Source organism: Ambystoma mexicanum, chromosome 12 (genome assembly GCF_040938575.1).
Source record: "Ambystoma mexicanum isolate Mex_15411 chromosome 12, UKY_AmexF1_1, whole genome shotgun sequence".
NCBI lineage: Eukaryota > Metazoa > Chordata > Amphibia > Caudata > Ambystomatidae > Ambystoma > Ambystoma mexicanum.
Window position 1 is genome coordinate 679,403,401 of NC_090936.1, and position 22,716 is coordinate 679,426,116.

At 46.9% G+C, this 22,716-nt stretch overlaps 1 protein-coding gene across 8 annotated transcripts in view; it reads left to right on the forward strand.

The window, feature by feature from the left end:
• The window catches only part of KIF21A (kinesin family member 21A), a 2,335,619-nt gene that overhangs the window by 1,007,500 nt on the left and 1,305,403 nt on the right, over window positions 1–22,716 (forward strand). For all 8 annotated transcript variants that reach the window (XM_069629214.1, XM_069629217.1, XM_069629219.1 and 5 more), the window contains one exon: window positions 22,237–22,324. In XM_069629214.1, coding sequence (XP_069485315.1) covers window positions 22,237–22,324 — 88 coding nt within the window. The remainder of the gene's footprint in view (window positions 1–22,236; window positions 22,325–22,716) is intronic.

The following is a 22,716-nucleotide window of genomic DNA, read 5'->3' on the forward strand; positions in this document are numbered from 1 at the left end:
ACTGTTTGGACTCCACCTCTAGGTCAGACACGGCTTTCGGGCAGGCGGTTCTAAGAAACCTGATTTCTTAAAGAGGTTTTCCTTTCCACCCTGGGGCTACATTAAGTTGTATTCGCCCATAGAGTATGGAGGAAAGGGGACAGGACGTAAGGGTAATTTATAGTTACTCACCGTAGTGACTAAAATACTCTTAGTCCATAGCCCCCTTTCCTCCATACGTCCCACCATCCTCCCCCTAATAATACTGGTGTCCTTAGACAACGCTGAATATTGTTGACATGTTAATGGGGACTGAGGAGTAGCGCCGGTTGGCGGAGTCAGACGAGCGCATGCTCACAGGGTCGCGCCCCCGTGCGACTCTTAATTTAAAGGGGAAGAAGATTTTTCTGGTGAAAAAGGTTCCGTCTCTGCCTCACGACGAACGCCCATACAGTTGGAGGAAAGGGGACTATGGACTTAAGAGTATGTTAGTCACTACGGTGAGTAACTATTAATGAATGGCCTTTTGTCGCACGTTCCTCCTCAGATATGCCCCCTCCTGCTGCCAACCGTTTGTTATGGAGCAATGGGCTCCGTTCCCACTGTGACCAAAGTTCAGGGCGGTTGAGAAATGTGAGAACCCTCCTCCGTGGGTCTCAACGCCTCCAGATCGAAAGAGCCCCTCTTTTCGCTACCCGGTCTGTGCCTAGCGGGCACCTGCGAAGCTCTGTTGTAAAGCCACGGCACTTGTAAGAGTCGGCCTCAGCGTGCTAAGTCGGGGCTCTTACTGCATTTGCCGTCACTCCTCCACACTCTTCTCACTTTCTTGCCGGCTCTCACAGTGCCCCATGTCCCCTTGCATTCTCCTTTACTCACAGGATGGAAGCCCTCTGATGCTCTGGGACCGTGGGGCCGACCGCATGCTGCCTGGTCTTCCTTCATGAGAGGGGGGATTAATGGATGTGGCCGAAGACTGTGGCTACTGGGTTACTTTAAGGAACGGAATGGTGCAATATGGAAAGTGGACACGGTTGAAAAGCCGCAATGAAACTATTGGGGCACCATGTCAAGTGGCCAATCTAAAAGGCAATGGCCGCTGGCCGTGGCCAAAGGCCATGCCTAGTGGGCCCATTTAAGAAACCTATTGGAGCAATATTTAGAGTGGCCATGGCTGAAGACCTTGTCTGGTGGGCCTTAACAAAACCTATTGGGGCAACATGTAAAGGTGTCACGGCAAAAGGCTGGGGCCAAATGGTCATGGCCAAAGGCCATGGCTAGTGAGTGGAAAAGAAAGGTAGTGTTTTCAAAGATACAGTGGGCACGGCCGAAGGCTGTGCTCACTGGCCAGTGCCGAATGCCCTGGCTAGTAGGCCCAAAAGACATGGCCACCTAGTGGGTAGAAAAATTGGTGGAACATGTACAGTGCACAAGGCCGAAGGTCTGTTAAAAAAATGGTTTAACAAAACCCTTGAAATTCCCTGTAAAAAATGTAGTTAACGTGCATTTAGGTTGCACAGATTTAACACAACAAAATCCCTGACTTCCCACATCTGCTGAGTTTGAAGTGTTTTGTTGCGTTAAATCTGCGCAATTTAACTGCACCTTAACTAAGGTTTTTCCAGTGGAAGAAATATATATGTAAACAAGTGACCTACAAAGGTAAAATTAACCTAGGTACTCCAAACTATGAGTACTACTATATAAATGTACATAATTACATTATTAAGTGTCAATGGTGGGAGTGGTGGGGTCGGGTAGGGAGGGTGAGAGTTAGGGCAGGGGGAGCTCCCTCATTAGCAGTTAATTGAAGTTTAAGCCAAGCTTCAAAGCGATTGACAGTATTTATTTATTTGTATTTGTATAGCGCACTTGCAGGCCAGAGGCATTGAGCTGCTGTTGCATTCATTTTTGTAAGAGATTTTGATTCAGCGGTTTACAGGTGACCAAGGAGGTCTCTTAGTTACAGGTAAATTGGTCATAGAATGATTGCATATAAAACAGGTGCATACATAGGTTTTACAGTGTGGTCAATATTACATCTATAATCATCTACAAAAGAGGGTCAAACAAAAAGCTTAGTTTTGATTGCTTTGCGCAATGCTTGGTGGGACTCAATCAATCTTAGGTGAGAAGGAAGGGCATTCCAGTGTGAAGCGGCCATTGTGGGAAAGTTCGAACCACCAGCACGGACTCTTCGTGTCTTAGGGGTGAGAATCATGTGGGAGTGACCCTTTCTCAGAGGTCTGGTGGCGGTGTGTTTGGCAATTCTTTGGACAAGGTACAGAGGTGCAAGATCATGGAGGCATTTATGTGTGAGGGAGGGGGTTTTAAAAATTATCCTCTTTGACAGGGAGCCAATGGGCCTGCCTTCTCACTTCAGAAATGTGGTCTTTCCTTGAAGTTCCTGTGGTTGCCCTGAGGGCGTTGTTCTGAACCAGTTGGAGTTTAGCCAGATTTTTGCAGGAAGTCCCTACGAGGAGTGCGTTACAATAGTCAAGCCTTGACCCAATTATTGTCCTGGTAATGGTGAGGCAGTTCTGACGGGATAGGAAGGGTCTGGCTGTGTTAAGAACTTTGGAATAATAGGCCGACGAGGTAGCAATGGCATTAACCCGTCTGTCCATGGTCAGATCTGAGTCTAGGTAGACTCCAAGTGTCCTGACGTCATAGGTTACTTTGATGGGAAATATTATCAATGGTGAAGGACGTGTACTGCTGGTCAAGGTTGGCTAGGTTAATGGCCGAACCGATGAGCAGAAGTTAAGTTTTTTCACTATTGAGGCATAACCAATTGTCCGCCATCCAGGATTGGATGGTGGAGTAGATGGTGGTGAAAGTGTCCATATCTGCCTCGTAGTTGCCAGTGAGTGGGATAAGTACCTGTGTGTCATCCGCATAATTCGTATATGAGATGCACAAGGCATCAAGGATGCTGAACAGAGGCCTCGTGAAGAGGTTGTAAAGCGTGGGTGCAATGCATGAGCCTTGTGGCACTCCACATTTGATGAGGCTCGGCGTGGCAGATGCTGAGTCAGAAAAAACTTTCATGGCCCTCTCTTGGAGAAAGGATGTGATCCAGGCACATGCTTTAGGGGAGAAGTTGACCGCAGTTGCGAGATGGCGGCATAGTGTGTTATGATCCACCAGGTCGAAGGCTGCGGATAAATCAAGGAGCAGAAGGAGCGCAGGTTTGCCTGTGTCTCTGAGATCGTCCATTTGATTTTTTTTAAGTCTAGGAGAGCCGGTTTGGTGCCATGACGTGGGCAGAAACTAGACTGCCGCAGGCCAAGGAGACGGTTATCCTCGAGGAATTTTTGGACCTGCAAGTAGGCTGCTTTGCCCAACATTTTTAGTAGAAGTGGGACGATGGTGATGGCCCTATAGTTCCCTTGGACTGTTGGGTCAAGGGCCGGTTTTTTAAGGAGTGGGCGTACCCAGACTTCCTTGTGTAGGGCTGGCTTTGATTCTGATGGGCAGCTGAGTGAGTAGAGTGAGAAGAGAACACAAGGAGGGTATTGGACAATGAGGTTGAGTGTAGAGGAAGATTGGAAGGAACAAGGTGGTGAATAAAGTGAGACTCAATTAGGCCAGTACTGAGGAGCAAGTCCATTGATTGCTTTCTAGACTAGGAGAAGGAACTTGAAAAGGGAGCGGTTGTGCATGGAAAGCCAACCAGCATGCTGTTGGCAGGTAGAAGTGTGCGGGGGGGGAATCTGGGTAACTTGTAGAGTGTGGGTAGCAAAGTTGAGGGCTTTTTCTAGAGGAGGAAGGATTAGAGAGGAAGGCGAAGGAGTAGGCTTGAACAGTAGTCCAATTTGCTGTGCACGAGGGTGGAGATTGCAGTTTTTGTAGAGAAGTTAGTAAGATAAGGACACATTTTCCAAATGTTGAGGAGGTTAATCCAAGCAGCAGAGGCAGTGATAGTGATGAATTACTGCAGTCGGAGGTCACTATGAAAAAGAGTACCCAAGATTGCAAGTCATGGACATGGGTGCAAGAAGCTCAGGCAGGATGGAGCTAGAAGAGGGATGGCACTGGACCCCGTGAGAAAGATGATTTTGGTTTTTCAAGAGTACAATATGAGACAGAGCAGAGTCCTCATCCAGTGGCAAATTTCAGCAAGACGGTTTGTAAACTGTTCCGTGATGGCTAATGTGAAGGAGGTAAAGGAGAAAAATATTTCAGTTCCCTTAGCAAAAAAGGTGATGGTGAAATCCATAGGACGAGAAGTCTTCCTAGGGCATTGAAGAGCAGAGGTCCAAGGACTGATGCTTGAGTGAGTCTGAAAGAAAATGGAGTGGGTCAGAGGTTTGAAATTTCCAAGAGATTTTAAATGTTCGCCTTTCCAGGCAGGAGTTGATAGAGGAAAGAGCATAGATGCGTAGAAGCAATAGGCAAGTGAAGAAAGGTTGCAGCCCAAGCGACAGAGGATAGATGGGTTAGCGGAAACGGAAGGGCTGCATCGTTGGTTGTAAAGAAGCAGCTGTAAGGTCTGAGTTGAGCTAGAATGGGGCCATGGATAACCAAAAGAGAGTAAACGGTCCCAAAACAGGAATGTTCCTTGGTCCTATGCGGCAGTGGAAGCAGTAAATGGGTTGTCAATGGGTGGAAGGATTCCTATGCAAATTCAGAACTGGTTGCTAAGTAGAGTTGGGGGGGTTTAAGCAGTGAAGGAAACAAGCAGACTGGCTGTTTCTTTCAATCCTTAACCTCTGCATAGCTATGAACATATGCTATAATCATAATGAAGACTGGGCTGTAGAATAAGAGTAGATGATGGTGTTGCAGTCAAGGAACTGGGCAGATTAGGTAGGGAATTCATTGTAGTTTTCACTAGCCTGTGTACACAGTTTAAAGCAACGGGTTGATTTATGAAAGCAAGAGAGAGCGAGAGATAACACGATAACGCATTATCAAGTGATACTTTGATTAAATAACAGGTCTCTGGGCTAAAAGGTGGAATTGACCCTCCCAATTTGAAATCCTGTCATTCAAATTACATTCAGATGGTTGACTTATATGTCCTTCTGATTCTTTTTAATGTTTCAGTAATCTATTGAGCAACGACTCTGATCCATTCTTAAACTATACCAAATCATGTGTGCGTATGTATATATGTGTATATATAAAAGAACATCTTCCACATGTAAAGGCAAAGCCACCACATTCCACTCCCAGCTGAGCTTGCAAACTAAGGTAGGGGATGGGAGAACATTATCACAGGGGTAAGGGCAGAGGGAGGTGATTATGAACTGTAGTTTCTTTGAAGAGTCGACTCTCACCTCCCAGTGTAACACAAAAGGTGTTAGCAGCCCTATGGTTTTGCTTTGCTTAATTTATATCTTGGATTACTTGATGAAAATTAGTAAGTCAACATATTGTAAAATGAAAAGTGCATATCAATCCAAGAAACTTTCATTTGATTGCTTAAGAACACAAAATTGGGGAGGTGAGATGAGTAAATTGCATGTCGCTCTACAATTTGGTCTACTGCCTGTTTTGATTTCTTTAAGCACAACTGTTTTTCTTTTCCTTGCACAAGAGTTTGCTGAAAATAGACTTGCATGTGGTGGCATACTACACCTATTAAGTTTGAGGCATGCAGTTAACATGATTACAGCAGCTGTCCATCTGAGGTTATACCTTGGTATATGGTGACAATATCAGGTGGATCATGCCATTATTGGGTAATTTGGGCTGCAACGGACATAAAACTCCAAAAATCTGAAATTGTATCATGGATGTAGCCTAACACCAAACCGAATGCTAGCCTTTGCTTTTTTTCATCTTTGGGTCTTCCCTTCTTTGTGTGATTGTTTCTTTCTTCTCCCTTTCTTTTCAACTCCCTTCCTCCAACTCTCTTCCACTCCTTTGCTTTCCTTCTCTTGCTCTTTGTTCTTTCTTCGAGAATGAAAGATGGGAAGGGTTGCGATGGATTTTCCGAAATCAACACTGGGGTGGATTTTGGGAGGCCAGCCTATTATGAACAGGAAAGACCCAAAAGTCTAGCCAAACCCAATCAAGGAAGGTAGCAGAGCGGTAAGGTTTAGACTTCTGTGGAGGTGTGAGTGGTCTATTACTATAATGAGTACACACAGAGAAACGCCAATAATTTGTTAGATAGGTAAGTACACAAATATACAATGATTTACTAGGCCTTAAAATACACAATAAGCAATGCAACCTCTAGGAAAATATTGTCACACACTTACAATAAAACCTATATGTACATTCACCCCTAGGAGAAGATAGAAAGCATTTGATAAAATAACCACTGTAATACAGGTTAAAACTCAAGATGCATAAAAGTCAGTAGAAACACTTCAGAGCAACCCTAAAACAATTCCCTAGCATTTAGTAATCCAACCCTAACATGGATTTTGACCTTGTGCCCTAAAGTCATCAATACCAAAGTTATACTTTCAGGTACTTCGTGATTGGACGATGCAAGTGGTTGTGACTCAGAATCCCAAAAAGTTAAGGAAAGTTCAGGTAACTCTCTCAATCCCTCTCGTTTAGGGTAGGCCCAGTAGCGGACAGGACTTTACGCCCATGTAACTCTGTGGCGAATGGGGCGGTGGGGGGTGGAATCAACGGGTGGGTTGACAACACCCCTCCTCCCCACAAAGCCCTCTTAATATGAATTCTCCAGAGGCCACTGCTGAGTATCTGGAATCCATTGGGGACATGTTGTTCTGTGCTTGTTCTGGTTGAGAGAGACGCAGGGGTTGCAGTGCAGAGGTCACTTTCGGACACAGGATTTGGTTTTGGTCAGTCGCGGTGCTTGAATCTTGGTTCCGGTCACCTTCCAGCTGAACACCTCTGGACACCTCCAGGGAGTGAAGAAGACTGATTGAATTGGGATTCACCACGATCAGGCAGCGATGGGCGATCTCCAATGGACAAACAAAGGAGCAGGACCTGAACGGCTTCCATTGATGGCTGAAAATGCAGGAGCAGCTATCTTGTAGTACAAGTTGAAGATCATCTGAGTTCCAGCGATACTGTCAGAACGACTGTTGCAGCGAGGTAGCCCAGGAGAGCTGGTCTGGCCAATGGTTGGTCCAGGGCCATTTCCGAAGGCTCAGAAGGCACAGGGCCTCTAGCAGGGTCTAAACTGGTTGTTCTCACCGGTGCATGGGTCGAAGCACCAACAAGGGTCTTCTGGATCAGGCAGAGGAGCAGGGTTTAACCTGGACCAAACTAGTTGATGCTGGTCAGCTGCAAAGGTCATACTCTGGTCGTCCGAGGCTGCACCTTTTCATGGAGGACTTTGCTTCAATTAAGATCTCTGGCTGCAGGAGTCCTCTTTTTATCCAAGCTTGTGGCCTGGAAGCTCTCCCAGCCACACATTCTGCCCAGCAACAGACATTCAGCCACCAAGATGTGGACTAGGAACAGACAGTCCCAGCCCCCATATCCGGCCACACGCACAGACCACCTGTTGGCCCGCAAATGCAGCAGCCTTCCCTGGGTAGGAACATTCCATATAATGCATATAATGCCATTCCGGCTGTGAGAGGGCAAGAAGAAGGCAAAAGAACAATATGGCCAAAGTAGAGGCAAAAAATCTTATGTCACAGCCATTTTCGAGTACTAACCACTCTTAGTACCCATTTGCAGCAATTGAAAATGTGCATAAGTAAAAAGCTTACAACACAGTAGCAAAATATCAACTGCCACCAGCCAATCCTGGACGCATTGTGTTTGTAACCGAAAAAGTTGCAAAAGAAAGTGTTGTAAAGATACACAGCATCCTAACCACACTTTACTTAAGGATGATGTGTGCAGTTGTAAAAATACAAGAAAGCAATGACATAGTCGCTCAGCACTGATAGTCTTCGGGACTGGTCAGTCTCCCCATAAAAATGTGTACAAAACAAGGAAAGGAAAGTTTACTTAACACCAAAAAGTTAGGCCACGAGTCCAAACGCAGCAAAAATAAAGTTTGTCCCATAGAAATCTATGGAAAGAAAGCAGTAAAAATAAATAATTTCCTGACCGGCAGACATTGTGGAAATAATGGGGATTGGATTTGCACCAGCATCTGGTCCACTGTGTGGTCTCCTCTGCCCTCTGTGATGTAGCAATGGGGTGATTGGGGGCCTGGACGCGTCTCATGTGAACTGCCCCTCTCCCATACACCAAGAGCAGTGAGACTGTTTTACAATACAGTGCCAAGATTGCCCCCTCCAGTTTCCAGCCCGACAATATAAAATGGCACTGACTAAACCGGTTTGTAACCTCGCCCATAATGTACCAATTTTATTTGATGGCATGTAGGCTTATTTTGTTCATCTTCATAACATGTGGGAGACCTTATATGCCTATTGCAAGTCAACAAGGAGTTTTGTGAACACCAAGTTCCTTTTTAAGGTCAGGGAACTCCAAGGTGACTTGGAATATCATTACATATGGCAGGGGGTATTTTATTCCTTATAATACATGGCCACACACTGCCATTCCCTTTGAATACCTTGTGCCTTGTTTAATATAATGTCCATTTGCAGATCCGTATAATCAATATGGAATCTGATTGGATTAAAAAAAGTAAAAATGCAGCTCCTAATGTGTTGCAGAAAAATAGTTCAAGCAATAGTTCAATTAATTTTATAAAATGTATTGAAAATAACGTTCATGTTGTGCTTTAAAATAAGTAATCACGTGCAGATTCTTGTTCCTATGAGTTAAACTCCAGCAGTGCACACATGAAACATCCACCATAAACAGTTCCTTATTCTAGCTGCAATGCTTCACAGAAAACGACTTTGCAAGCAAGGAATTTGAAAAGCTTTTCACGGCGTTAAGTGCTGCAGTGACTGACATTCTCTGCTGGCTTAAGCAGGAGACGTGACGTCACAATTGAGCGTAATAACTGGGGTTGTGATGTCATTTTCTTATTGCAGGTCAGTTGTGATGCCACCTAGCCTGTAATAAAATTATTTCCAGACTTGTATGCGTATATTGCAGGCAGCCATGTATTAAAACTAGCTCATCATGTGGGATCTGAATGTATTCTATGTTAAAAACTCTATATTCGTGCGGTCCCTTGAAAATATCCTAATCTCTCTGGTGGAAATTGTGACACATCCTTGAATGCACAAGTAGTGATAAAAGTTTTTAGAGGTGTCTTTGTCCTTGATTATTTTGCTTAATTTCCATTTTGGAGTGATCTTAAAATTGTTTTTATCACATCTCACGTTTTCTGCAACATTTGCCACTTGTTCCCCATAAGCCTTTGATTATTCGTTTTAGTGCCTCAAATGGGACTCCAAGTATGGCAAGTGTATATTTTCAAGAGGGTTTTATTGCATGCACTTTTGGTCATTATTTACCTCGATCATTTCTGACTTTGGAACGTTTATGCTTTTGGGATTTAGATTGCTCATGTTTATGTTCCTTTACTAAAGCAATGGAATTCAAGAGACATTAAAACAAAGAAAAAAAAAATATTAAAAATATTGAAGTATGGCATTACTTTTTACCTGACACCGAGGTTCATTTTTTGGTCTGTTTGCTGACTTTTCCCTAAGGTTGTGGTCAGACTGACTGGGCCCTCTACATACCACCTCTGGGCTACGAGAGTATTTATTTTGTGCTACAATTGTGAAACTCTTCCACTCGCCATCTAGCAAACCGATATTTTTTGTGTGCCCCTCCTACAATATCCCTCAGTAATACTATCCATATTTGCTCTGTTTGATAGGGTTGTCTTCTGATGTATTACAGCCTTTCTAATTATTTTCCAAATTATCTAACAAGTGTGATGGACTGTTAATAATTTTGTTTTTGAAGATTTTTTTAAAAACGTGTTAGCCTCATTTTGTGCGTTTTGAAGTTAATACAGAAATTCGTTAATGTACCATGTAAATCAGGTTCGAAGGGATTGGTTCCTCCGACGTATTCCACATCTATGACAGGTAATCACCACAGCTGTGCTGCTTTGGAAAATGTTCTCGGCGTCTGCATCCTGTGTCAATGACGTCGATATGCTGTCCTCGAGGGTCTCCGTCGAGCCGACATCACCGGATGTTATAAGTAGGACGCACGACGCCCGTAGCCTCAGTTCCGTTTTTTCCGCGAACATGTTCGCTTCGGAGATCTCTGCACGCCTCGGGTCTTCTGATTGTATCGGTTCTTCAAACTTGGTTGGTGTAATTAAGACCATGTCTTCTTCTTCTTCTACCCTGCGGTCGGGATTCAAGAAGTGTCTGGACTGCGGTTCCAAGATGTCACTTACGGACCCCCACAACGTCTGCCTCTGGTGCCTCGGCGAGGGCCACGCTACCGATGATTGTAATGATTGCCAGTCTTTGACGTCAACGGCCTTGCGGGAGCGAAAGAAGAAGCTGTCGGTAGATAGGGTTTCCAAGCCCCGAAAGTCGAAATCCGCTGGGTTTTCGACTGACGATTCGAGGGGCGACTCTCCGCATCGTCGGCGTAAGTCCGGGGAGTCTCGGTCCCGGAGTGGTTCCCGCCATTCCTCTGCCTCTTCGAGGCACTCGCGGAAGTGCCGTCATCGGTCGCCTTCCCCGTCCTCGTCCGAGGACTCCGCCAGACGGTGTGTAGCTTGTCTCATGAAGGTGGGGTAAAATATCCAAGAACAATTCTTCTGACCCAGATTCACCTCCTCACCTGTCCGTGATTCCTCGGATGAGTCTTCTCAAGATATCTCCCTTCGGCTTCTCCAGGCGTGCTCTGGCTTTTTTGGATGAGTCTTATGAAGAGCCCCGCCGGAGGCCACCCTGCCTAATAGCAGCCGGCCTGGCAATGGGGACCTCCAGGGGGACCGCCCGACAACCAGGGAAAAGCAAGGCTGAAAAACCCTGGGACGATGTTAAACTGCGGTTTCTTGAATGCAGTCGACTTCGTGGGAGGAAAAGGCGTATCCAGTCTTTCCAGAAGGTGCTGAAGAGGATTACGCAAATGCTAAAAGATGCGTAGTAGAAACACAAGGTAAGTGTAAGGGGAGAACTCTGAGAAGGCTAATGGCGGAAGAACGCTCCGAAGGAAAGCAGAGCGCAGAGGAGGGGCAGAATGGCGGTTGAAAGATTAGAACGAACCGCTAGGAAAAAGGAAGGAAGGAAGGAAGGAAGGAGGCACGGAGAAGGCACAGCAAGGAAGGCGGGAATGCAGCAGGAAAACAGAACCACCAGAACAGTGGACGGAGAACAAGCATGTATACCCAAAGAAGGAGGGTTGCAACACATCGTCGCTTAGGCGGGACGCGTATATGTATGTGATGCGCCGTAAACAACTAGAGCGCTGCATTAGTTTCCGCTCAGTAGCCCTTCTTCCATTTCCACCATAGTTTCCAGGGACGGAGGATCGTGACAGTATGACCCCTTCTTATGGACACCCCTCCTGGTTTGCCTTGAGGATTTCTATGAAACTGATGTAGGAGCCTGGGAGCCTTCACATTCCTTTCGGGTTCCCATGATCTTTCGGACCAGGGATACCCTTTCCAGAGTATGAGGTATTGGACTCTGCCTTGTTTGTACCTAGAGTCCAATATTTGAGAGACCTCATATTCCTGGGTGTCTTCTGGAGTCAGTGTCTTCTTTCTCAGTCGCCTTTTATATGGGTCGAATTTGTATTCCTTGAGCAGGGATGTGTGAAATACAGGGTGGACTCTGCGTAAGGAAGATGGCAAAGAGAGTCGGAGGGCTACCGGATTGACACATTTTTCAATTGAGTAAGGACCAATGTATCTTGGGGCAAACTTCCCAGGATGGACCCATCTTGGAAGATGCTTGGTTGACAACCACACTTTATCACTGAATTTCCATTTAGGATTGGGTCTTCTACCCTTGTCGGCCCATCTTTTGTTCTTCTGGAGGCTGTCCGACAGGTTCTCCTGAACCTCCTTGTGCGTGTCTGAGTGTGTGCAGCAGGTGATCGATGGTAGGTAACGAGGTGGGTTCCATGGTAGAAAAAGGGATGTGACGAGGATGGTATCCATAGGTGCACTTGAATGGACTCATTCCGATTGCTGAGTGTACTGTGTTGTTATAAGAAAACTCAGCCACCGGTAAAAGCTGATGCCAATCATCCTGTGTTTGGTGACAAAAACATCTTATGTATTGTTCGAGGGTGGCGTTAAGACGCTCCGTTTGTACATTGGACTCAGGATGAAAACCTGAAGATAAAGCTCTTTGGATCTGAAGTTGTTTGCAGAGAGCAGTCCAGAATTTCGAGGTGAATTGGGTACCGCTGTCAGAAACTATGGTAAACGGTATTCCATGTAGACGCACAATGTCTCTGAGAAAGGCAAGGGCGTCTCCGAAGCTGACGGAGTGCCCCTCATAGGAGTGAAATGACCCAATTTGCTAAAGGAATCGACTACCACCATGATTGCCGTGTATCCTGCCGGTCTGGTAATTCTACAATGAAATCCATTGAGAGGTGTTGCCAGGGTCCTTAAGGAGGACCGTCTTGTTGAAGGAGTCCCAAGGGCTTTGCTGTATTATATTTGTTTCTTGCACAGGTGGGACATGAGGAGACATACTCCTTGGTATCCTTAGCCATCCTAGGCCACCAGAAATGTCGACTTAATAGTTCCAGAGTGGCCTGCGGTAGGTATATCATGGCACCATGTAAGTGCCTTGGTCCTGAGTTCCTGAGTTGGAAGATGCAATCCTTCCTCCCAAAACCAAAGGTTCCCTCTGAGTCAAGAGAGGAATAAGGGTGGTGGATGGGTCTTTCTGGGCTTCAAGAACATCTTGTATGAAAGTGTTTATGGAGTTGATAAAGGTTTTACCCTGCAGTAAGTATTCGTGACCTGAGTACTTTCCTGATTCTTCCCCATGACTTCTAGAAAGAGCATCGGCAAAATGATTTTCCTTCCCTGGTAGATAGGTCAGTTCGAAGCCAAATTTTGAAAAATAATATGCCCATCTGGCATGGCGGGAATTCCTGCATTCCATTTGTTGTAGGATGCTATGGTTTCTATGATCCGTGCGGACTTGAAAGGGAAACCTTGCTCCCTGCAGAAGATGTCTCCACTCCTCGCAAGCTTGTCGAATGGCAAGGAGTTCCTTTTCGATCACCGAGTAATTCTTCTAACTAGAATTGAGGGTTCTTGAATAATAAGCAATTGGGTGTTCCAACTGGTATTCCTTTTTCTGTAAAAGAGCGGCTCCGAGGGCCCCATAAGAAGCGTCAGTGACAGTGATAAAAGGCTTTGTCTGGTCAGGTTGGCTAAGTATTGGAGCAGTGGTAAAAGCATCTTTTAATTGATGGAAGGCTTGATCGGCTTCGATTGACCATGTGAACTTTACACCCTTTTTTAACAGGGCGATTATTGGTAGGACAATGTTGGAAAACCCTGTGATGAATTTCCGGTAAAAATTGTCTAAGCCTAAAAATCGTTGTACATCCTTGACCAAAGCGGGAGTGGGCCACTGGGATATTGCCTTGACCTTGTTTGGATCCATTGTCAGTTGGTCTTATGAAAGTATAAATCCCAGATAAGGAACGGAAGAGGCTTCAAACTGGCTCTTTTCAGGTTTTGCGAAGAGATGATTATGTCTGAGCCGTTCCAAGACTTCCTTTACGTCCAGGGGTCTTTGAGTAGACCAATATATCATCCAGATACACTACCACCTTGCTGAACAACAAATGAGAGAAAATCTTGTCCATAAACCTTTGGAATTGAGCGAGAGCATTAACTAAGCCAAAGGGCATTACCCTGTACTCGAAGGGACCCAGGGGTGTACGAAAAGCTGTCTTCCATTCGTCTCCTTTATGTATTCTTAGTAAATGATATGCACCCCTGAGATCCAATTTTGTAAACCATCTTGCTCCTTGCACAGCCTCCAGACTGTCCTTGATGAGAGGCATCGGGTAGCGGTCTCTGATTGTCTGACTGTTCAGACATCGATAGTCGATACAGGGCCTGAGCTTCGGGGTACCCTTCTTGGGGATAAAGAAGAGAGAAGCCCCTGCAGAAGAGGTCGATTCTCGGATGAGACCATTCTGTAGATTGGTGGCCAAATATTCCCTCAGGGCGTCTTTCTCTGGTAGGGACAACGGGAACATTCTCCAGAACGGAACCTCTGCCTCTGGTTTTAATTCAATTCTACAGTCATCTGGTCTGTGAGGTGGGAGATGCTTGGGTTGGATGTCGGAAAAGACATCTGAAAACTCCTGGTATTCTTCCGGGATACAAATCACGCTCTTGATGGGCATCGTGTTATTAGCTTGAATCGGCTCATTCTGTTGAGACAAACAGGTGTGTAAACAGAGGTCAGAGCGAAATTCCATCATATTTGCGCTCCAGTCAATACCGGGATTGTGTCTCCTTAGCTAAGGGATTCCCAGGATCACTGGGAAGTGGGCCGCCCTTATCAAGTCGAATGCAATTCTTTCTCGATGGGTGTTCATCCTGACTGTTAATTCATGAGTCTCTTGTTTGATGGGACCCGAAGATAGGGGAGAGCCATCAACCCCTTCCGCAGGTATAGGTAGATGCTTACTTCTTCTAGGTATGGCGTGCTTTGTTATCCATTCATCGTCCATGAAATTGCCAGCTGCTCCGCATTCTAGCATGGCCAGGCATTCCACCTTACAGTTCTTCTTCCATTCTAATACCACCTTGAGGATCATGAGCTGGTGTGAGACTTCCTCTACTATGGGCTTTTCTGAAACACAGCGATTGGCCCTATAGACCCCTTCCGTGTCCCTGTTCACGGACAGGGTTGTTCGTTTCCCGACCTCCTAGGAGGGACCTCAGGACAATCCCTCAGGAGATGCTTGTCAGATCCGCAATACAGGCACAGGCTCAAGTCCTTTCGCTGTTTTCTCTCTGCAACCGTTAGGGGTCCTCTGGTAGTCCCGATTTGCATGGGTTCTTCTGTTGAAGGTTTATTCCTTTCTGGGGTGGTCTGCACACTGGGAGAAGGAAGGTGAGGAGCAAGCAACCTGGGTCGATTTCTTTATGCCCGGCGCTCCGACAGTCGAAATTCAATTTGTGGAGCTAGGGAAATCTCTCCTCTTGTAAACCCCTTCTGAATAAAGTCTGTCTTGCAGAGTCTGGCCATCCAGTCTCCTGGGCTACCCTCTGGAAGTTGGTCACATATGTCTGAACGTCAGATATGCCTTGTTTGGTGTCTAAGAGGTTTTCATAAGACGTAAATAATACCTCTGGTCTTTCGAACCTGGTCCAGAACTGTTGGATAAAAGTTCCATAAACCGTGAGGGCTAGATCGGCATCTGTGACCAGCGGGTTGCCCAGGCCAGGGCATTACCCGTTAAGTTTGAGATAACAAATCCGACTTTAGCCCGGTCTAATTCAAACATCTTGGGGCGAAAAGTGAAGTAAATTTGACAGGCGTCCATAAATTCTTTAAGTCTTTTGGGATTCCAGTCGTATTTGCCGCATGACAAGGATATTGGTGGGAGATCTCCCCGATCTTCTTCTCTACATAAGAACTGTTGTCTTAATGCAGCATTGTCTGTCTTCAATGCATTGTTCTTTGTTTTTAAAGTCTGTAGTTCGACTGTAATACCTTGAATGGCTGTAACAAGCTCTTGGTATTGTTCTAAACTGACCATCTTTTGGCTTTGCAAACTCTCATGAATGTGGGGTAAACTATCCAAGAACAATTCTTCTGACCCAGATTCCCTTCCTCCTCACCTGTCTGTGATTCCTCGGATGAGTCTTCTGAAGATATCTCCCTCCGGCTTCTCCAGGCGTGCTCCGGCTTTTTTGGATGAGTCTTAGGAAGAGCCCCGCCGGAGGCCACCCTGCCTAATAGCAGCCGGCCCGGCAGTGGGGACCTGCAGGGGGACCGCCCCACAACCAGGGAAAAGCAAGGCTGAAAAAACCCTGGGACGATGTTAAACTGCGGTTTCTTGAATGCAGTCGACTTTGTGGGACGAAAAGGCGTATCCAGTCTTTCCAGAAGGTGCTGAAGAGGATTACGCAAATGCTAACAGATGCGTGGTAGAAACACAAGGTAAGTGTAAGGGGAAAACTCTGAGAGGGCTCTGGGTGGAAGAACGCTCCGAAGGAAAGCAGAGCACAGAGGAGGGGCAGAAAGGCGGTTGATAGATTAGCATGAACCGCTAGGAAAAAGGAAGGAAGGAGGCACAGAGAAGGCACAGCAAGGAAGGCGGGAAGGCAGCAGGAAAACTAGGGAAAACAGAACCACCAGAACAGTGGACGGAGAACAAGCGTGTATACCCAAAGAAGGAGGGTTGCAATGCATCGTCGCTTAGGCGTGACGCGTATATGTATGTGATGCGCCGTAAACAACTAGAGCGCTGCATTAGTTTCCGCTCAGTAGCCCTTCTTCCATTTCCACCATAGTTTGCAGGGACGGCGGATCGTGACACTTGTCCTACCAAGCATTCCTCTCCTGCGTAATGAGACGCATTTCGTAAGGAAATGATGGCAATTTTTGAGTTGCAGGGCTCCGTTCCGTCCGCGCTTTCGAGAGAAACCGGCAAGGAACGCGCTAGGGCTACCGTTCGCACGCCTCAGGCTTGGGTGGTCGGCGCGATCTCTGGGAACCTTCGAGGTCCCGGTCGGCAAGGTTGATCACTCTAGCCATGCCCGCTCCGTCCCGGTCCTTGACGCCCTCGAGACCGGTAGAACCCCTGAGGTCTTCTAAGAAAACGTCGACGCCATCGGCACCATGTCCGTCTAGGGACTCTCTCGAGGCTCTGCCTCCGAGGAAGTCATCAGCGCCGAGGCTGTCGAAGGACACGCTCTGGGCACCACCCTCAAGGACTGTGTCAGCGCCATCGGCGCCATGCTCGACGTCGCTGCCGATTCCGTTGACGCCCTCGACACCTTTTGTGGAGGCTGTACCGGAGGAGACTCCGAGGAAGGCCCTGAAGAAGTCAGGGAGGCCTGTCTTTGATCCTTTTTCGGTACCTTCATCCAGGGAGTTATTCCAGCCTCTGGATTAAATCTCTGAGGTGGATGAGGAGTCTGAGGGAGGTGTGGTTCCCGATCACTTGTTATCTGGTCATAGCCAGTTGGAAGACCTGCGTCAGTCTTTGCACGACGCCAGTGGTCTTGATACCTCCCCGGAGGTTGAGTTTGGCAGGCCTGAGCGTGGTACGCATGCTGAGTCTTCATACAGGCACCTCATGTCAAGGGTGATGGAGTACTTGGGGTGGTCTGCGCAACCATTGGATTTTCTGCAGGATGACCTGACAGATATCCTTGACCAAGGTCCATCCACTGACCCGGTGCTGCCATTTCATATGGCTTTACAGAGAAGGGTGGCGGCGGCTTGGACTGCTCCGGAGAGTCTCCCAGCAGTGAGCAAGTCGTTACTGAAAAAATACCGCCAGCCAGTAGCAACCCCAGCTACTTGACTATGCACCCCACTCTGGAGAGTTTGGTGGTGCAGGCGGCTACGGCCCTAGCTAAACAGGCGTCGTACCCTACCATCCATCCTGATGGGGACGACAAACGTTTTGATGGCTGGGACGAGGAAAGGTTTTTCTTCAGGGGGTATTGCTCTACAGGCAGCCAGCTCCGTGTGTGCCTTTGCACATTTCACTCACACTCTGAGGGGTGGGTCCTTTCGATACTACTCTTCCTTTAGTAGATCGAGGGGAGCTGCAAGTCAAAGGAGCCCCCGTAGGAGTACCAGAGGTGTAAAACAAGGTACTCGAGGTGCCAAGGCCGCTCGGTCAGTTGCCTCTTTGCCCTCAGGCACTGCTGCAGCCGCTTCAGTTCAGTCATGAGGCCATGTCCCATGGTTCGCTGGTTGGGGGAAGGCTGGCGCAGTATCTTGTAGAATGGCCTGCCATTACTTCAGATGTGTAGGTTCTGGAGATCATAGTCCACGGCTACAGTCTTCCTTTCCGGCAGAGGCCCCACGACAATCCACCAGGGAATCTCTCTTTGAAGAGTCCGGATCCGCTCCTTGCGCAGGTAATCAAATCCCTGCTGGAGAAAGGTGCCATAGAACTGGTGCCTGTAGCGGAGCGGAACAAGGGATGGTATTCCCCATATTTTTTTATCCCAAAAAAAGATGGGGGGGATTGAGACCCATCATGGACTTGCGTGGTTTGAACAAGCTCCTCAGGAAGGACAAGTTCAAGATGGTTACTCTTTCTCAAGTCCCCCAGGCCCTTCAACTTCTGGACTGGTTGGTGTCTCTCGACCTCAAGGACGCTTATTTTCTTGTGCCGATTCATCCCAAGCACAAGAAGTATCTGAGGTTCACGGGTGGCGACTCGCACTTTGTTTCGGGTCCTGCCGTTCGGATTGACATCTGCCCTGAGGGTCTTCACCAAGCTGATGGTGGTGGTGGCAGCGTATCTCAGGAAAGGGGGGATTCACGTCTACCCCTACCAGGACAATTGGTTGATCAGGGCGCACTCTCCCGAGCAAGTCCTGGATCATCTGTCCGTCATCTCCCACTCCCTTCACAAGCTGGGCTTCTCCCTCAACTTAAAGAAGTCCCACTTGATACCAACACAGCGGCTCCAGTAAATCGGAACAGTGCTCGACACATCCCTGGGGCTGTGTTTTCCTTCCCAGGTGAGGGCTCATCACATTCTGCAGATGGTGAACAAGTTTCAACATGCCCAGAGTCTCCTGGCGTTTGAATTCTTGAGGTTGCTCGGCCTCATGGCATCTTGCATTCTTCTGGTGCCAGAGGCCAGGTTGCGGATGAGATCTCTGGAATGAGCTCTCAAGCTCCAGTGGTCGCAGTCCTCCGGCAGGATGTCGGACCCTGTTCAGGTGCCGCCCTCGGTCGCCCAGGATCTTCTGTGGTGGGCCGTCGAAGGCACTCTGATGAAGGGGGCTCCATTTTGGCTACCCTGCCCAGAGGTGACAATTGTGACGGACGTATCCCTCACGGGATGGGGAGCTCATGCCAACGAGTTGACAGTCACTGGTCGTTGGTCTCCGTCAGAGTCCAGACTCCATATCAATCTGTTAGAGCTGAGGGCCGTCAGGCTAGCCCTGAAGGCTTTTCTGCCGTGTTTGCGAGAGAAGAATGTTCTGATTCTGACGGACAATACAGTGGCCATGCACTACCTCAACAAAAAGGGGGGAGCAGGGTCTCTCCCTCTGGGCAGAGAGGCGATGCAGCTCTGGTTCTGGGCCATCCAGCAGGAAATTTCGATCTCAGCAGTTCATCTGATCGGAGACACAAACGTGGCGGCGGATGCTCCGAGCAGGCAGAGCACGGTCTCTCACTAGTGGGAGCTGGCTTAGGAGATTGTCTTGGAGATCTTCGCCCTTTGGGGGACCCCACAAATGGATCTCTTTGCCACCAGTGGCAACCGGAAGTGTGAAAGGTTCTGCTTGTGGAGCCTTAGGGGACGCGTTCGTAGTGGAGTGGTCCTTCCCACTGCTGTACGCGTTTCCTCCAGTCCCCGTCATTCTGCAAGTCCTGCGGAGGTTACAGAGGTTCGGTTCCCGAATGATCTTCATTGCTCTGACATGGGCCAGGAGAACGTGGTACCCAGACCTTCTCGACATGTCCATCTGCCCTCCACGCCGTCCTCCCTATCGAGTATATCTGCCCTCACGGGAGGGGGTTCAGGTTCTTCATCCAGAGGCTGAGTCCCTTAACCTCCATGCTTGGCTTCTGAAAGGTTGAGGTATAAGGATTGGGACCTCCCTGAAGACGTGATGAAGGTGTTGCTTTCGCCCAGAAGGCCCGCAATCAAGTCCCTGTAACATTGCCGTTGGAGAAAGTTCTGCGACTGTTGCAGGGTTAAGAATGTGGATCCTTTTTCATGCGCCATTCCTGTGGTTCTGTCTTTTTTGCTTTAGTTAGCCCACAAGGGCCTGCAAGTGGGTACCATTTAAAGGTTACCTGGCGGCGCTGTCCATATTTAAGCACTCGTCTTAGGAGTGTTCTTATTTTAAAATTCCTTTGATTTCTGAGTTTCTGAAAGGGCTCACTAATGTGTTCCCGCTGTCACCTTTCCAGGTGCCCGGTTGGGATTTGAACCTGGTTCTAAAATTCCTAATGGGAGCTCCGTTTGAGCCTTTACATTCTTGCCCCTTGAGACTGTTGACCTTTAAAACTGTATTTTTAGTTGTGGTTACTTCCACTTGCCGAGTGAGTGAGTTGCAGGCACTATCCGCTAAGCCACCCTTCACGGTGTTCTATAAGGACAGGGTCGTCCTTAGGGTACGTCCTTCTTTTCTTACGAAGGTTGTGTTGGAATTTCATTTAAGCCAGAAGGTCATTCTTTCGGCGTTCTATTCTCCTCCGCATCCTGGTAAGGAAGAGGAGAGGCTCCATAGTTTGGATCCTAGGAGAGCTTTAAGTTTCTACATCTCTCGCATGTCCCGGGTCAGAGTGGACGATCAGCTCTTTGTAGGATATGCTGGAAGGCGTTTGGGTCAAGTTGTTACTAAGCAGAACTTGTCCAGATGGATTATCTTGTCTATCTCGGAATGCTACCGTCTGGCGGGTAAGGACCCTCTGGTAGGCTTGAGGGCCCATTCTACTAGGGGTGTGGCTGCCTATACTGCTCTGCAGAGGGGTGTTCCCATTCGTAACATTTGTGAAGCAGCCACATGGGCCTCTGTCCATACTTTGGCCAAGCACTACTCCCTGGATTCTATCCATGGGCAAGATTTGGCCTTTGTTAAGGCAGTCCTCTATTCTGCAATTTGATTGGGCATTCTAAAATTCGAAATTCTTTTCCCACCTCCATCCGTTGGTACTGCTTCGGGAGTCTGTCATAGATGTGGAATATGTCGGAGGAACCAATCCCTTCAAAGAACAAGTTACTTTCTTACCTGGTAACGTTCTTTCAATGGGATGTTCAGACGACGTATTCCACATCGCTCCTTCCCTACCTGCCCCTCTACAGAATTTCTTATGCGATTGTAGCTTTCGTTTCCGCAAGGCTTTCTGTAGGCATTCTGGCAGAAGATTGGTGCCACACGTTCTGGGAAAAAACTACAACTGAGGCTACGGGCGTCGTGCGTCCAACTTATAACATCCGGTGACGTCGGTTGACGGAGACCCTCGAGGACAGCGTATCGACATCATCGACGCAGGACGCAGACGGTGAGAATATTTTATGAAGCCGCACAGCTGTGGTGATTACCTGTCATAGATGTGGAATACATCGTCGGAACATCCCATCAAAAGAACGTTACCAGGTAAGAAAGTAACTTGTTCTTTTGAGCCACAGTCCCATTTATTGCATGTAGAATTATAGTTGGGTACTTAAATACAATGGTATATTTCAAGATGATTCTCCAAATGACTTCACTCTCAACCTTTGATGTCAATCGGTGAACACCGAGTTGGAATATCCTCCAGAGTTGCACGCTACCGGTTGTGTATGGTCCTCCTGACCTAGCATTGCCTCTGTCCCATCGACTACCACTGCAGGTGGTGAACTGGGGAGGCATGGATTGATGCAGCAGAAGTTGTGGGCTTTCTCTGCCTCGCTCTGGTCTTGGGAGACCGGAGTGAGAAGAAAAAACATACCCTAGCCCCCACCATGCCATCCCAGCAGTCGGTTATGAATTCCATAATCCTTTGCTGCGTTGTCGCAGCAGAAGCTGCATTATTTTGAAAAGAAATTGAGTTGCTTATTTTTCCTGTGGGAGCCATACAAACAAACTAGTTATAAGGTATTTATCCATTCTTCACTGTAATTCTTTTGGAAATCTGGCATATTCTAGCATATGCTGCTAGTATAATTTCTTTTGACCCCACACAATCCTAAACCATTCAATAGTAGCAGGGAACGAAATTACGATTGGATAAACAGGAGCTAAAAGTAGCTCCTGGCATGTCGCATTAGCTAGTGACTAGCAGCTACCACTGGAGAACGAGGAGCTAGTACATAGTATTCCACGAATCCAATCTTCACATGAGATGCAAACGTATATATTTATCCATTGTTTATGACCCCTTTTGCTGTAAATGTTCTATAGATGTTTCCTAATGTTTATTTATAGATTTTCCCAAATGCACAGAGTTAAATTCACATAGGCATATTTGTTCGACATCAGTTGGCCTGGACAGCCAAAAAGGTAGATATTAGTATTAAAATAACCAGGCTCTTCTAGGCAACAAGCAGGAGCTAAATAGCTCCCAGCGCCCCTCAATTTTGGAACCGGTGGTAGTATAGTATGGTGCAATATTTTCTTCAAGAACAATGTAATTTAAAAAACTTGATGTTTTGGATCTGAAGGTTCCATGTCATTGCAATTTAAATCCATTTGGAAACATGGTGACTTTTTGTGATTTATTTCAGAAATATTTTCAGTTAAACATTGCATTCGTTTTTCCCTATTAGTGTTGTGAAAGATGAGAACACGGACAATGAGCAGGAGAATTCCGATGAAAAGGGAATTTCAGAAAGGAAAAACCATGACTTGCAAGTAGTAAGTAGAATGAAGTTAACATTTAACCTCCTGAAAATATTCCTATTATATTGTAACCCCCTCTGCTCTACTGTTTGTGGGGCTGCTGTTGTATTTGTTTTGGAGTTCAGCACTGCTTTTGCTTTTCATTTGTGCAAACCAGCATGTTTAACATTGGTGGACTGGTACGTTCTTGCAGTGTGCTGTACTTAAGACTTATTATATATTAATTTGGAATGTGAGCACATCTGGCCCTTCATTTGGTGGCTTTCATGTAAGGCCACACAGCTATGCAAAAACAATAAAGCAAGCTAGAAAAGTAAAAAGTAATTGTTAAAAACAAATACAGTATCCGAAAGAAAAAATAGTTTTAAGCAATTTGGTAACCCCCTTTAACATTGCACCAGTAAAGT